Source organism: Colletes latitarsis, chromosome 1, assembly GCF_051014445.1.
Source record: "Colletes latitarsis isolate SP2378_abdomen chromosome 1, iyColLati1, whole genome shotgun sequence".
In the NCBI taxonomy this organism is placed as follows: domain Eukaryota; kingdom Metazoa; phylum Arthropoda; class Insecta; order Hymenoptera; family Colletidae; genus Colletes; species Colletes latitarsis.
This window is the reverse complement of record NC_135134.1, coordinates 44474284-44491801: the sequence shown is the minus strand read 5'-3', so window position 1 is coordinate 44491801 and position 17518 is coordinate 44474284. Positions and strand designations below refer to the sequence as shown.

The window sequence follows — 17518 nt, the reverse complement described above, 5'->3', positions numbered from 1 at the left end:
ACCCAATAAATTGCTGGAATTAATTAACGACTTATCCATTTAATTATTAATTCAATATGAATTATTGAGTGTTTATAATAACTTTTTATATACCAAAATTTAATAAATACTGATGTAAAACCAAGTTGAATCAAGTATGCATCATTGAGCACTGTAGGATTAAAATAATATCGAACCTAATTGTACACTTATGTGCCACTATTCCTGAAAAGGTTAATTCTTACTGTTTGAAGAGCACCAAATGCATCCCCTTCTTCTTGGCAGATTTCTATTTGTCATGCGGTTAAATCGCTAATTGGTATATGTCATTCGGTTTTTAAAATAAATTTTGATACATTTAACTTAAATATGGGTGCCTATCAATTCTATAAATTAAGTTTTACAGTATTTCAAGCTTATAATAGGTTATCAATCTAAGGAGTAAACTATTATTTATTAATGATACTAAGTTGGGTATGTGCATAGAAACAACGATTCAACTGACTGTACTTAATTTCTTGCAGTAAATAAATGTTTACCTTGTATGAATTGTGCTACAAACTTTATGCGATAAATAATAAATATCAATATATGTAACCTACGTACAACGATTAGCATGAATTACTGTAAACTGGCAATGCTCTGAAATTGCTTCGTGACATTTAAAGTTTAAAGTAGGTTATCAATCCAATGATGAAACAACTATTCATTAAATACGTTACGAATTAAGAACTGTCAACAGCTCCACGACAAGTTAACTTTATAATAGATCATCAATTCAATGAATAAATTCCTACGGAGCACGTATTATATCATTTTAAGAATGAATTGTGATACGTGTAACCGATATTTTACGATATATACGATATTATTTAACACGTTGACTGCCAAGACTATTCCATAAAACTTACCTTGGCCCTCGTTGTAGATTTTGCCCTAATTTATATTATTACTTCAATACATTAACGTTTTTCAACCAATTTGAATGAAACTTTCCGTAGACATTGTATTTTCAAACAGTCGGATTTTTAAACACCGTTTTCGGTATTTGATCGAAGAGTAATGAAAACGTTAGTGTCTTTGTATATATAAAGGGTGTTTCACGCAAGCGTATCGAGTCATAGTATTAAAAAAATCGAAGACAGACCAAAGTTTTATTAGGAAGCTGTTCCAAAGCTCTTAGAATCACCTTTATTTTATCATATGAAACTAGTTTTTTTTGTACGTACTAAAAAGTAGAGTTAAATACAGGGTGTTCGGCCACCCCTGGGAAAAATTTTAATGGGAGATTTTAGAGGCCAAAATAAGACGAAAATCAAGAACACCAATTTGTCGATGAAGGCTTTGTTAAACAGTTATTAACGTTTAAAGTTCCGACCGTACTGAATTTTTTTCTCGAAAATGTGCAAGATTTCGAGGGCATGCTATTCACCAAAAATGATTGCAATTGACCCCCGTAACCGAAAATAATTTTTCCAGAACAATTTGAAATTTTTTTTTCCGTCGAAAAATTTGACACATTCTCGAATTTTTTTCTAGGAAATGAGTAGGATTTCGGGTATATGACTCTTCACCAAAAATGATTGTAATTGATCCCTACAGTCAAAAATATATTTTTTAGAACAATTAGAAATTTTTTTTTTCGTCGAAAAATTTAGGCATCTACCTCCTGTCGATCTTTCTTAAACATTCCTTTTTCATTTTTAGTAATTTTATTTGACGCCCTACAGAAAAGTTGTCTAATACTTTTCTGTAGGTACCCATGAGCTCTACTTCAAAAAAAAGTTTCATTGAAATATATTCACAATTGTAGGAGTTATGACTGTTCGAAAATTGGACCATTTTTATGGGGTTTTTCTCATTTTGTGGGGTCAAGGACCAACTTTTCGAATATTTTTGCGATTTCTACATATTCTTCATCAAAATACGCGTAGTTTGCTTTTTTAAACATTAAAATCGTCCAATCCGTTCAGAAGTTATGACGTTTTAAAGATTCGCATGAAAATTCAGGCAGACATTTCTGGCCAGAAATTATATTTTCGGTAATGAATTTTTTTCTCGAAATTGAGTAGGATTTCGGGGGTATATCTGTTGACCAAAAATGCTTGAAATTGACCCCTGCAACTAAAAATAATTTTTCCAAGACGATTCGAAAGTCTTTTTTTTCACCCAAAACTTTCAGCACTTACTCGAATTTTTTTCTCGAAAGTGGATAGGATTTCGGGGGTATATATAATGACCAAAAATGATTATGATTGACCCTCGCAATCGAAAATAATTTTTCCAGAACGATTTGAAATTTTTGAATTTAATTGTTAATTACTTTTTAACGAAGCCTCCATCAACAAATCGGTATTCTTGATTTTTGTCTTATTTTGGCCTCTAGAATCCTCTATTAAAATTTTTCCCAGGGGTGCCCGAACACCCTGTATAATATAACGATGAGAAATGGAAGTTAAAATACCTTTTAATTTAGTCATTTTTATCATATACTTTTTTGAAGAATAAAAAAGCGTGTAAGATAATTCTTTAAAAAAACTGATACAACCTAGAAATCATTGAAAAGCCTCTACTCACGGAGAGAACACGTGCTGCACACGATGTATCGCTCGAAAGCATTTAATTTTCTTTGGTTTTAATGCTGTGGCTCGACGCAGTTGCGTTGGATATTTCGTATATGCAGGGTGTACCGAAAAGAGGGGGAGACGTCATGTGAGTCGATAATGTAGAATAAATTTTTTTCATACAAGTCTCCGTTTTCGAGAAATTCGATTTTAGAAATTTGTTGAGTACATGCCCACTGTGGTACAAATCGGCGTATCTACCCTTTACTTGGTGCTACTTGCGTTAGTTTCTCTAAATATTAATATCATGTTATTATCTGTTTTTTGTTGATTTAAGACTTCTTAACTGAGTTAGTGTCAAGTTATTGCAATTGGCCAATTGCAAAAATACTTTTACTGTAACTATGTGACTATTATATCTATCTACCGTTATTAAACGATGATCAACAGAAGATGAGATCAACAGAAAACGTTGTTGACATAGATCAGTGGAATCTGGATAATAACATACTAAAATACAGATATGTTAAATAATTTGCACTTCAATGCCCCTGAATTTTCAAAATCGATTTTCATGAAGACGAGAACTCGCGTAAAAAATTGTCATTTTACATTCTAGATTCACTTTTGCTCAACGAATAGCTGTTACAATTTCCACCCTGTGTATATAGCATGGTAGTCAACGTGTTAAACGACGCGCACGAAAATGCAACGATAAAAATTTCGCAAATAATGATCTGTTTATTAAATTGATAACCTTTTATAAGGATTAAATAACGTTGGTTTCGGCTGAGTGACAGCTAGGAGCTTGCAGAGTAGCAGAAGAGGATGCGTTTGGTGCGTGGTGTTCTTCTGAAACGGCAAGAATTAATGGACCCGGTGTGTACACGGAAAAGAAGTTTCAGGAGAGTCCGATTCACGAGGCGTTCCGCTACAAAAGGCCGTCCCACTTTTCTATTTTAACGCCAGCAAAGAGACGAAGAGCGAAGTCCTTCTGGAGCCACGCCAGGCGACGATGTTTACCGACGAGGGAGGTTTTAGCGCGGATACGTGTAACGGAGAGCAGGGGACAGGGAATCGTTTAATTAGGGAGCAGAAGCAAAAATCGCGTGCACACGATGGGTTCGACGCGCCCCGATCGAAGGACGACTCTTGAACCGTAGTTTTCGAAGTCATAAAGCGCGCCGCGAACGCGACGTTTCTGGAGCGATAAGATCGGGGGAACACCAGGAATCGTTATATCGCGCGTATATCGAGACTCTTAAGACCGGCTTCGTTATCACGGGGGATCGTAGGATCGGGGGCTAATTAATTTGATTAACGAATTGCAGATACCAGACACGTGGAACGCCTATTTCTAATTTCCTTCGAATTTCATCCTGTTTCGGTGAAAAACCGATCGGACAAGCACGCGGTTTTGCCGATTCTGTCATCGTGGAAAATGGAAGGCGACAGTTTGCAAGCGAATTGAAATTACACCCGAAAGGAATTCCCATGGGCTCTCCCGTTATTGAACCGATCGTTTTACCTTTAATCGTTGCCATGGGTACTTGGAACACTGCGACAAAGAGAGACCAGCATGAAATGGAGATCAATTTGTATTAATTCGAGGCAGTTAAATATCGTTTAGAAACAGATGCAATGCCCAACCAACGTCCCACGTTCGACACAAAGAATAATAAAAACAAGCGTTTGGTTTTCGCGACTCGACGGGTGCTTTATGCGCGTGTCGCGAAATTTAGATGATCACGGATCGAAGGATAATGAAAATAGCCAATTTTGGGTCCACGATGCCGGATGTAACTTTCACGGAACATGCGTCTATGGGTTCTAAAAGAATCCGAAATGTATAATTATTTTAGTCGTTGTTTTATGGGAATGTTATAAAGACAGCTTATTAAATTAATTTACAGTGGTCACCGGTTATATGAAATCGAGCGGACCGATCTAATGTATAACCGAAGACTATTGTATATTAATTACCTATACGAGTTGTAGTTCCAAGTTATATGAAATTGATTTTAGTCTTTGAGAGATAAGAAAGTTCGATTCGTGGAATAGAAACGCTCCCTTCCACGGTCGTGTGAAATCCAGAAAGTCCATTAAATTTCACTAACTAATTAGTGGCTAATGCACATTGATTAGATGAGTTGTAGCTGCTGTTTGTATTGGATTAAATCGAGTCATCTAAATTACGTATAATCGGAGAAGCGTATTTATTCCATTTAGTTTCATACGTTATTAAAACGATTCCATTTCACATAGCGGTAGAAAAAACATTTCATATAACCGAGAAATACTATATTTCGTTGTTTTTCCTGCGAATTGTGATACACGTGCGAAATAATAATTAACGAAATCAGCAGTTAAGTGTCTGGTAGGTTGGAGTCGAGCAAAACTAAAAGAACCATAAAATTATTCCTACGTGGGAGCAAGAACCGACAACCACGTTTACCGACTTTGTATCCGCACGAATGCCCGATAATAACTGTTTTCCGTTTGGCCAACTAGACATAGCCAATATACATCTCATAGCGTTTAACAAACCAAGAGTGTCTTTGTGTTTCAATTAGTAAGACGTTAAAAGGATGAACTTCTACGTGGTAATTCCAATAATTTATAGACCAATACGTTACAACTTGGAATTCAGAATCACCATTTTAATTTACGTGCGGCACAATATCCAGAAGCTTGTTCGAGCTGATATGTCCCACGTGTATATAAACTCAAATCACGAGAACCTAATCGAACGAAAATTTCTAATTAACTTTTATGCGTTCAAAGTGCGATCGTGTTTTCGTATTCGTGTGTTTAAGTTCTCGTTCCATGCCAAGTCAGACAGATTCGTTCGCATCTTTTACATCCTTCGCGCAGTATTTTTCTCAACTCGTTTTAAACTTGAACTTTTTCGATCCCTAGTTGTTTCTTTGTTCGACTATTGCGATGCGGTTGGATGGTCGTTGTTATTCTTCTCAATTATCATTTATTTAGCATATCCAAAATTCGTGTCTCTGCTACTCTTATTGTTTTTGTAAATTCGGCCACATTGCTCCTCTGTTTCAAAGTTTTGGCTGGTCAAACATACGGCCAAGATAGACTCTTCGTTTCTGTGGGTTTGTTTACAAGGTCCTTGCCTCAATATTTCTTATTTAATTTACTATTTTCTTATCCTTATGTACCGATAATGCTCCAATCACCAAGTTGTATCTAAATTTGCCTGTACCTACTAAAAAACCTCCTTTTTCTAAGTGTCTGCTATTATAACTATATTTCATAGATTTCTACAACTTCTTTAACTATGCAGCCCGTTGCTTTATACTATTCTATTTTCCATAATACTACATTTTATGATCAATTCAAATTATATGTTGTGTTTAAGTTGAGCTAAGTTGTAAACAGCCTTATTCGTAAAACTACCTTTTCCTACAAAAAAAATCGATCAGCGGTTTTCAAGAAAGCGTCAAATTTTGCAATCTTTCCTTACTTTGTTAAAATTTTTAGTGGTAAAATATAGTATACAAAACAATCAAAGTTGGTAAATGTTACTAAATTGTAGAATTACTAAATAAAGTTGTTCAATAAATAAAAAAGTAGGTTAGTTTCGTTAGGCATCGAAAGCATCTGATAATGCTACGAGTGATTTTAAGTAAAAGCTTTTCTGTATAAAAATTTATTTATTTAACTGACGAAAGAAAAAAGAAAATAAATGTGTACATAGATAACAGGACGAAAGGAAAACAGTAAGAAAAGATATCCAATCGTACTAGAAACTAGGAATAGAAAATATATAATCACTATAATCAGTATGCAAATGAAGAAAGTTACGAATGATAATGTATTGCAGAGATCACAGAACGTTTAAGTATAAGATAACAACAAAAATATGAGTTCTGTACGATTTGATCTAGTTACGTATAAGTTCTGTTCACTTCGTATAATACGATCTTTGACTGATGTATGGAGACTTCTAGCCACTTCAGTTTAACGATTTACTAATATTTTTCGATTACATAGCAACGAAATGTGTAAACAAAATCATTTCAATAGATACTGTTTTATGACTCGACAAGTACTCGTCATATTAGATTTTTTCTCAGGTTAGTAGTGATTAGTAGTGATTCAGATATTCAGGCTGATATACCTAACAATTATAGCTCTCGGTTATACTTCACAGATAAATAATGTATCTGACATTGCAAATTCAATCGTCGATGTTCTACAATAATTTTACTTTATTCGCGAGCCTATTATGCGTACAAATATAAAGTCTGTGAATGGATTGTCGGTTGTCGTTCCGCGTAGCAATAATTTTACGATTTTTTTGGTTCATCGCCAATTTATCAGGAACTTACCTGCAAATTTCTATGATTATTTCGATAACGTACATTAATTAGACGAGTCGCATCGACCATGATATTCGAAAATTTAGAAATATTTTTGAAAACTTTTCCAACAGAAAACTTTTGAACAGTGTATTTTGGATTCCTTGGAATCTGTACGTACGCGTCGTGTAAAAATGTTGCGTCGGCAGTATGGTAAAAAAACTGGCTATTTTTTACCATTATCCTTTCTTTTTCGTTTCTCTTCGTCGGAAAATGCGTAAAAGTGCCAAGAAAGTAGCGCGCGCGCGGTTTTTAGAACACGGAACGAATCTCCGTGGCGAGGAAAAATAAATCTAATGGCTAACGAGTTTTTACCGAGCTCCGCGCTCGGGCAATTAAGAAGAGGGTAGAGGGGCTCGATGGGGAGGGCCCCGGAGGTGAGTCGGAAGAAGGTCGAAGGTACGAGAAAGTCCACCAGCAGAAGGGGTTGTGTATCGTGTTGCACGACATTCAACCCTTGTACCGCTAAACTAGAGATAAATACGAAGGCTCCGCGCCACGCGAAAGTGGGTAAGACGCGGTGGAGAAGCAGCGAAGAAACCAGCCACCTACAAGTTCACAGTGCTCCGAAATTTTTCTCGTTTCCTTCGGTATTTCCATCGCTTTTTCGTGTCACGTTGCCGCCTACGAAACCTCGTTTCCAATACACGAATTTTGAAAAAGCTTTTTCACAGAGATTTTTTGTCGGAGATATAAAATTTGGAGGTACCATTAAATGGATTCGAAGACATAGTTCTCTGTAGCTAACGACTAATTTATGCACATTGAGTAACGGTTTAAATTATATTGGCAGTAAAAAAAGAATAATAAAAATAATGTTTCGAGTTTGTGGAGCTCATTAAATATAACGAGAAATTTCCATTGTATATAACGAAGAGATATCGAAGAACGAAATTGTTTTTTAATGAAACGGGAAACTTAACTATGAATTTGTTGTTAATACAAATATCGCTATTCTAAATAGACCTCGCCAAATATTGAATATCTGTTATTTTATAAGGTGAAATGACGAGGCGAATACGTGAAACATCGCGTGCAAATTATTTGGATCGATCGTGTTAAATTTTAAAGAAGCTACATAAAACAAGGTTTCGTGTGCGCCACAGAGACAAGAAATTCTTCGAGCTCTTTTGCAACATTTAATCTTGATTCCCACTAGTTGCTCAACGGGCACTCGTAGAACGTGTTGTTTAAAGAGAAAGAAATCAGTTCCAGGGTTAAGGAGAATGCGGACATTTGGTTGAGTAATATTTGCGTATTTATAGGCTTTATGAACGCTGTCTAGAACGCCTGAGCCGATATAACTCGCCATTCCTTCCAGATCTGAATTTTCTTTCTCCCAGTAATACATTCAGTGACACTGATTCGAGCCGCGTGAAGCATCAAATGGCTCAGTTCATGCTACCCCTTCTCCTTTACAATGGAGCAGCTGAAACCTTTTGAAATATCTCACCTCGACGCAACGATATTGTATCAATATCTTTGTGACATTTAATATTTATAATAGATTATCAATTCTATGAACAAATTATTATTTATTAAATACGTATTATTGTGCTTTGAGAATGGATTCCGATACGTGCAATTAATATTCTGCATATTTTATTTAAACGGTTCACGTGCAAATACGTTACACGTATTTCGTACACCAGAATATGGGGAATATATTAAAGAAAATATTTTATACATCTTCTTCTACATGTTGACGAATAGCTGAATATCACGAGTAAGTATTTAATAAACGATTGTTCATTGAATTGGGAATTTATTATAAATTTCGAAAGTTACGAAACTATTAGATACTTGTCGTGTATAGTTTATATAAATAAACTACCCTCGATAAACACTTCTGATTAAGTAGACAGTAATCTCTTTATTCTCTGAAAGGTCAGTATTATTGTTTTATAGTGTATCATTTTGAAAGATCCTAAACGATAGGTTGAATCGAATGATCGATTATAGATCTATTATAGATTTTAAATGTCAGGAAACTGTTGACAATGTAACGTTACTTCATAACGACTTCGTATATATAGATTAGTGGCCTAACAATTCTGCACACTACGACACACCGTAACGCTAAAGTCGTCTAGCGTTTCAGTGGACGTAACGTAGCAGGAGTAGCATGAATTGGTCCCACGAGCGATACAAATCCGTATTGTCGATTAATCAGTTCGATTAGAAGGTCGTTTCATTGTATAACCGCGTTCAAAAATTATTCTAGCAACGATATTACCATTGCACGTAGAGAGACGCGGATAAACAAAATTGGAGACGATGAGAAAAAACATTTTTGCTACATCATTAGTTTCAAGAAACAAAGATAACTCTTTTGCAAGCCCATCGTAACTAAAACAGTGCACACCATACAGTTTACGTTCATCGCGCGCTTCTATCGATTCACTTGTTAATTATTCGTTCTATTGGTTCACCCGTAGCGTAAAAAGTCCTCGAAAATATTCTGTTGGAATCGAATACGGACGCTTCACAGGATCGTGGCCAAGGATCGCGTATCGCGAGGGAGCGTCCAAAGCAACGTTATAATCTTTTCCCGTCGATCGTCGCGTTCGTTGTACGCTAGCCTAGCGGGAATCAAGCGTTATCGCGCGGCACAGATGACGCAGCCGTCTTCGCGAGCGATTCTCTCTCCGATCGAACGTCCATCCTCTTGTCTATCGAACGGTCGACCGTTCAGCGCGAAAGTGTTGAACGCAAAGCTCACGAGAATTCGAAGAAACGTCAGACCGTGCGGAACAAAGCAAAGGGGGGTAACAGTTCGTAAGACGCACGAGGGAAGCGTGTACGGGTAGGAAACGCAAGTTTCTATGGCTGGCTACCGATCGTTCTCTATAATACATTTACGCTCCGGCCTATTATAATATTGTACTCGAAGTGTATTGTCTTTCCCGGCCGGGATAATGTTTCGTCGACACGCCAGGCCTCGACCCAGCGTATAACTCTTTCAATTTCCCCTTTCTCTCGCTCTTCCTCGACCCGGTGTGTTGCTCCGTCCTCGGTTCTTTATTTCTTTTTAAACAACGATCCATTAGCTATCAGGCCGACGGAGAAGGGACGGGGCTAGTAGATAGCCTGGAATAGCGAAAACAATTTCAAGAAATCTGCCCCGGCGAAAATTCGATTAGCCGCGCAAGATGGGCTCGAGCTTTCTCTCTCTCTCTCTCTCTCTCCGCTCTCCCTCCATTTGTTTCGTTTCGTTTTATTTTATTTTCACCGGTCGGACGGACTCTGTTTCTGTCGCGCTGGCGGCTTTAATTACTTCTCCGCGCCAGTCTTCCGTCGCGAGAACCTCTCTCGGCGCGTTCGTGTTCTCGCGTTCGTCCTTATTCCTCCTCTTCTTCTTCATCTTCTTCATCTTCCTTTGGGTTTCTTTTTATCCGCGACTCGATCGCGCTCGCAAAGACGCGCTCGATGCCACTTTTAACTCGAACCGTCTCCCCGCGACGATACCACCTCGAACTCGGCCCTTGTTATTTCATTAAACGCTACTAATTTCGCGACAGAGGCGGATATCCAACCGTTCCGTCGGCGTAGGTGAAAAGTCTCCTCGGCCGGATCCTCCTCGAGATTTATCGAGACCGCGCGGGAAGGGCCGAGGGGAGAAGCTGGAAACGCTTTAGCCGCGGATTAGCTTTCAATTAAAAGGATCCCGATGAGCGGAGGCGCCGAAAGAACGATATTTATCGTTCGGGGGAGCGACGTGTGGCGCACCTGATACGCCCGTTTCGCGGAACAAACGCCGAGGAAACTCCGGAGGCGCGAAGACAAAATTTCAATCCGAATTAAGAATCGCTGCTCGAAACGTGTCGCGTAAAATTTTACGTTATCGTCGACGAATCGGGCATCAACCACCGGCCCGGGGCAGGATTTTACGCGTTCGTCGCGGCGCTAATGGATGATCCGTTCGGGCTTTACCGCTTCCTCTATCCAGACGTTGCTCGCGCAGGGGGGACGTTAGTTTACGACTGGTTACGCAACATGCCTGGTCTAATTGGCCAGGATGAAAAAAAAGAAACCCGATGGGTTTTTCAGCGCGACGAAAGAAGCGCGAAGCGAGAAGATAGCGAGGAGAAACAAGAGAAAAGACCGACTCACGGACGGCTCGACAGATGCCTTCCCACGTTTTTTCGTCAAGGCATGTGCCCGGCGCGGCGAAAGGGTTGAGAAATTCAGTTGGCCGGCCGAGCCCCGGCAAAAAACTACCCCACGGTACAAGATTCCTCTGGTAATCGGTGCGCGCCGCGATTCACCGCCAGGGGTGAATTCGATTAAGCCTCGCGGGGACCTAAAGCGATCTTTTTCCCAGATCGGTCGATTTTTTTTCGATTTTTATCCGCCGTCCACGGACGGATCCGTAATAGACGTCGGGTTCGTCGCGACTCTCCTCCCCCCTCGCGCTTTGTATTCCGCGTACAGTCGACGCGTCAACGAGCACCGATTGTCCCGGTTGATCCTCTGCGACGGGGGGAATTCTTCGAGTCATCGTGGTTCCGTTGCGTCGTCCTGTCGAGGCGCTCGGCTGGATCTCGATTCTCCGTTATCCCTCGGCGATTTTCAGGCGACACCCGGGACGCGTTGAACGGTCCATCGTTCGCGACAACGAGACGATCGGCGATCGAACAGAGGCGCGCGATCGCTGGTCCCGAGTTCAAAGTTCGAAGCGGCTCGTCGGTGAGAAACCACAACCAAAGCAGTCACAAGCGTTAGTCTTACGAGGAACCCAGCAGAACGATCTAAGCTACCGTTAGGATCTCTCTGTCTATTGTTTACGATACACCGCGGGGGGACTATGGGTTTTGCGTACAGTTGCGTGGCACTTGGCGAACCGGGAGCGGAACTCTCTGCACGGTTTCGACGCCGATCTTTTCGACGATACATTTCGTGAGAATAGAATAATTAAGACAGAGGCGCATCGTGCATCGAGTCGTCCACCCGCAGAAGTCGAGATTTAGCTGTCGATGGTCTTTGTCGTTTGAACGAAGCTCTATGAACGATTGTCGAGAGAAAAAAAAGAGTAGAATGGAACCTAATCGTAGAGAGGAATGAATCTATAGATCGTTAGGACAGAAGCATGACCCGCCACCATGTGTGCATTCAGAGAAACGCGTTGTTCCGTGCCGCGAAAGAAAAAATATGTGTAAGTTATTAGGCATATAAATGTTCGTCCGGTAAGAAGAGCGTTTAGCGGAGATTGGCGAATTACGGTATGATAATGTATAAGATACGTATACGTATATAAATATATATATATGTATGTACGAGTTACATCGCACGTGTACAACCGTCTGATTGATTCTAGAGACTCGATTCTCCGGATCATTCCGACCGTGGTTCTATTATTATCGTGTGCGAGCACCGCGTTAAGTAGCCAAAATGCCTGTTGTCGTTGTTGTTGGTGTTGTTGGACGTCGGATTTGGTACATACATGACTGACCTTCGACGTGTGGGTACGAAGGCTGGATTCTGTGGCGAAGCCTTTGCCGCAGATGTTGCAATGGAACGGCCGGTTCTTCGCCCGTTCCACCTGGGCGTCGTGATTTCGAAGGTGCTGCTGCAAATTCGATAGCTGAATGAACGCCCGCCCGCAATCCGGTAGATGGCACTTGTATGGTCGTTCACCTGCAACCAGAAAAGTGGATACCGTCAACAAATCTCCGGGATCGAGCCTGATCTATCGTCCTGGCAACGAACGATCGTGCCTGAAGGAACTCCGGGCTTGCTTGTACATCGGCGACATTTCAAACTGGCCGACTCGACAACTTTCATCCGATTTACTCAAAATTTTGTACGGTGGTTCCTAATCCTATTCGCGCGTACGGAATTTTCAAATAAACATTGACTTTTTCATGGGTTTTTGAGATCTTTTCTTCAAAGATCCACCATTTTATAATAAATTATTGTTTTTGTAAATCCTTACGTCTAACCGATGCTATTGTCTTATGGTTTAAGAAAATTTCATGATTTCTAATAAATCCAAAATAAATTTTTGGAGGCTCCTCACGCTGGTTCTTATTATGTCTATAATGATTAATATTTTCGTACGAAATTTTTACAAGAAGTAGCTCAAAGAATGTTCTTTCGACATCATTAAATATTTATTAGAAAAAGTTTCAGAGTTACCCTCAAAAAAATTCTTGAAAATTGCTTTTATTTTTGACCGTCACAGTGGTTTCCCCCCTTAAATTCTTTTACGTAGATTCGAATTTATTTATTAGACTAAATTCAAATTTAAAATATTTAAAAGATAGTTAACAAATTACGTTGAAATGTAATTTTTTATTTGAGTTTGGTTTGAATTTGGAAATGAAAAATTTCTGTTTCATTGCGGTGTCTTATAAATACAAAGCGATAGTCGGTAAAAATATTTTCGATTTGTTTGTTAAAATTAAAAGTCGAGAATAATTCGATTCAAGTATATTATTTTTATTCTGTATTCAATCGTGATATAACATTACGAGAGCACGGTTTTCGTCTCTGAAAATTGCATGAAATTATTAGTTTTTATCGCACTTTGGACATTTTGTATATTTTATGCAACAGGCCGATTAATGATACCAGGCGATTATTGATTCTGACCGCGTCGGAAATACGAACAGCGAACGCGAGACAGAGGCCGATACTTTTTTCCAGGCACGAGCAACAGGTATCAGCCGTTCAGATTTAGGGGCGAGCATAAAAAATGCCACTCGTTTTAAAACGGCCATTAGAGTCGCTGTTTTAACAGCCCGTAACGCACGACCTCGTTTAAAAAACGATGAATGCGAATTTGCTCCTCGGTGCTCTCTATCTTTCCATCTTGTATTAATAATCCTTAACATTACCTCTTGCATCAAGTGTAACGACCACTTTTATGGAAATGTGAAGCACAGCCAGTTTACTGATAGCCATTTGATAGTTATTCTGATCTACGAATTCTCGAATTGAAATACTATTCACCACAAATTAACTTGGACGAAAAGCAATTTAATATTTGTAACATTTATCGAAGACAAGGAATATACGTTGTTGTATTTATGTTGTAATTATAATGTACTTATACAGGGTGTTCGCCCACCCCTTGGAAAAATTTTAATGGGAGATTCTAGAAGTCAAAATAAGACGAAAATCAAGAATATCAATTTCTCGATTGAGGCTTCGTTAAAAAGTTATTAAACAATTAAATTAAAAAATTTCAAATCATTGTGAAAAAATTATTTTCGGTTGTGGGGGTCAATCACAATCATTTTTGGTGAATAGACATACCCCCGAAATCTTACGCGTTTTCGAGAAAAAAATTCATTATCGAAAATATAATGTCTGACCATAACTGTCTGGTTACCCTGAAAAAAAAAAATTTCAAATCGTTCTGGAAAAATTATATTCTGTTGCAGGGGTCAATTACAATCATTTTTGGTCAACAGACATACCCCCGAAATCCTACTCAGTTTCGAGAAAAAAATTCCTTACCGAAAATATCATTTCTGGCCAGAAATGTTTGCCCGAATTTTCATGCGAATCTTTAAAACATCATAACTTCTGAACGGATTGGACGATTTTAATGTTTAAAAAAGCAAACTACGCGTATTTTGATGGAGAATATGTACAAATCGCAAAAATATTAGAAAAGTTAGTCCCTGACCTCGCAAAATGAGAAAAACCCCATAAAAATGGTCCAATTTTTAAACAGTCATAACTCCTACAATTGTGAATATATTTCAATGAAACTTTTTTCTGAAGTAGAGCTTATGGATACCTACAAAAAAGTATTAGACAACTTTTTTATAGGGCGTCAAACAAAATTACTAAAAATGAAAAACGAAGTTTTAAGAAAAATCGACAGGTGCCTAAATTTTTCGACAAAATTAAAAAGTTTCAAATCGATCTGAAAAAATTATTTTCGATTACGGGGGTCAATTACAATCGTTTTTAGTAAATAGACATACCCCCGAAATCCTGCGCATTTTCGAGAAAAAAATTCAGTATGGGTGGAACTTCAAACATTAATAACTTTTTAACGAAGCCTTCATCAACAAATTGATATTCTTGATTTTCGTCTTATTTTGATATCTAGAATCTCCTATTAAAATTTTTCCGAGGGAGTGGCCGAACAACCTGTATAAATTTTTCCCTTTCACGATTATTTTACTGTTTGATTAATAGTTACAATTATGACACCAACGGGGCAATATCTTTTGTAACCTCTTGTAATCAATTCGTTTATTCCAGAAGAGTCGGAACTTGCTTGCAATTTTTATTGCATTTTTTCCATTTACCCTCTAATTCCTACCAGCGATTGGCTCAATCTAACTTTTATTAATATCGACATTCTTCCCCAGTCCTTTTTACCCGGGGCGCTTGTTCTTTTTGTTTCTCCTTGCTTTTTCTTCTTTCCGCTACTTCCTGAATCCCCGATCGGCGAGGCTCATCTTTTATTCAGACCGGTCGGAGATTTAATAAAAATAATTCGAGATCAACCGCGTTTTTTTTTTTTTCTTGATATTTCTCGTTGTTATTCTTGCGAGTCGACGGCGAAGGAAACAAAATCCTTAAGAGGATTTACGTTAAATGGAATTGCAAACTCCGGATGCCAAACGATCGGAAAGTACTCGTTCGTTTGTTTTCTATCAATTTGAAGACCTTTTTGTAAAGTGGTTACTAATTTTATCATTCCAGTTCGGAGTTTAGACTCACGACTGCAACGAAAATTTGGTAAGAGTTTTTTTCGTTTTTGAATCGATAATTTTCAAACGATTAGATGCCTTGTATAATACCAGTGGTATAACTTTTTAAAACAAATATAGTCTAAACAAGTAGGTATATTTTATTTTAGATGAACATTTCGATCTTTAACATGGGTTGTCTTTACTCTAGAAAACGTGATTGTTTATATTTAGAAATACACAAGTAACTAAATCCTATAACAAAAAGATTCTTCTACAATTTAATTATGTGTAAATTTCTAAGTATAAACAATTATATTTATCAAAGCAGACTGAAATTAGGAGTCGAAACGTTTATTTCATATAAACAGCGCTTCTCTGGACTATATTTTTTGCATTTATTTTGAACGTGAGATGCATTATAATACACACTCGTGTATTACAGGTTTTACAGAAATGTGTATCTACTTGGGTGTTCCGATCGAAGGCCTTGAAATATTAATCATGTTGTAATTTCATAGATTAAACAAGATTAATGCTTTTAGTATTTTTTATACCGGTGCCATGTTTTATTAGTGTCGATAAGCTCTAGATCATTCGTTCATACAAACATTGTAGCATTCTAGATCCGCCATTTTTTGATGTATCAAAATTATTTTTCTTTTTTAATCAGCTAAAAATATATGCTTTTCACGTCGGTGATTGATAAACAATTATAGTATATTTTATGGTTTACAATGGGGGTTTAGTGATTAAAACATAGCCGCGCCAAGATTGAAAATCTATACCAAAAGTGATTCAGGCGATAGAATTGAGAAATCGGCGTACGTACGGGGAAACCAAATACGGATTAAGATACCTTGTAGAGACATACCGCAAAATGTATGTTTCATAAATTTCAAAAACGCAGACTCAGATCTCGAAGGCGATTTCGCGCGTGGTAATATTTTCAATCGCGTAGTAGCGGGAGAATATTTTAGTGCCGTACGAAAGGTGCGGAATCGCCGTGGAAAATTATATAGCCGGCGCGAGATTAAACAAAGAAAAATGTCAGAAATTCTTGGGAATAAGGCCTCGGGTTCGCCGCGCGAAATATCCACGATGCTTATAATATTCTCATTACTCGTTTCAATGGCGAATTAACGCCATCGGGATGGGGTAGCGTAAAAATTATTTATCGCATTGTGTCGCGCGATGAATACATGAATGCAAAACCGTCCCGTACGCTGGCGAAACAGAGGAGGCACAGAGGAAACACCGAGGTGAAAAGAGAAGCGACGCAAAGATCGGAAGGCGGCGTGGAACGCGTGGCAAAAGTTATAGCCAATACGTAAACTATTACTTTTACGAGCTTTACTTTATCATTTTTACAGGCGCCACCAGACACCATTTTATGATTGGCGTTTATTTAGGCGGCTCGTGTACACGCGTAAAACTTTATCGTGTTTGCATCTACTTGAAACATGCGCGTTTTACGCGTTGCGTATCCCGTGTCGCGCGCCGTATTGCTGTTAATTAATTTGTCAACGATGCTTTCTTCAAACGACACGGAGGGGCTTTAAATTATTGCTACGGACCGTGTTCATTAACCGAACCGTGCGATGTATCGAGTGTGTACTCGATACAGTACTTCTCGATTCTATGAAATTATAATTCTTCGGTCGGATGAAATTATCATCGTATTTAATGAAATTATCGCTACCATTTACGCTTTTCCAGACGGTCTCGAGCGACAAGACTCTAATGGAAATTGAACTTTTTATATTTCATTTGGCGAGATTTAGTCGTAGAAAACGAGTCCAAACACGACGCGTCTCCTATTATATTGAAATAATTTCTAACAAATTTTCAATTACATGTGATTAAAAGTGGTTTAAAGAAGATTGGGTTCGGACTCATTTTTATCGGGATAACTTCACGAAGTTGTTAATAATAC

General features: G+C 38.3%; 1 protein-coding gene across 14 annotated transcripts in view; it reads right to left on the bottom strand.

Annotated features, from left to right (window-relative positions):
* The window catches only part of Dati (zinc finger protein datilografo), a 124166-nt gene that overhangs the window by 28799 nt on the left and 77849 nt on the right, over positions 1 to 17518 (bottom strand). For 7 of the 14 annotated variants that reach the window (XM_076767505.1, XM_076767435.1, XM_076767478.1 and 4 more), the window contains 2 exons: positions 12369 to 12562; positions 4072 to 4101 (listed from right to left, as the gene is read on the bottom strand). In XM_076767505.1, coding sequence (XP_076623620.1) covers positions 4072 to 4101; positions 12369 to 12562 — 224 coding nt within the window. The remainder of the gene's footprint in view (positions 1 to 4071; positions 4102 to 12368; positions 12563 to 17518) is intronic. The other 7 variants (XM_076767449.1, XM_076767487.1, XM_076767513.1 and 4 more) reach the window with 3 other exon arrangements.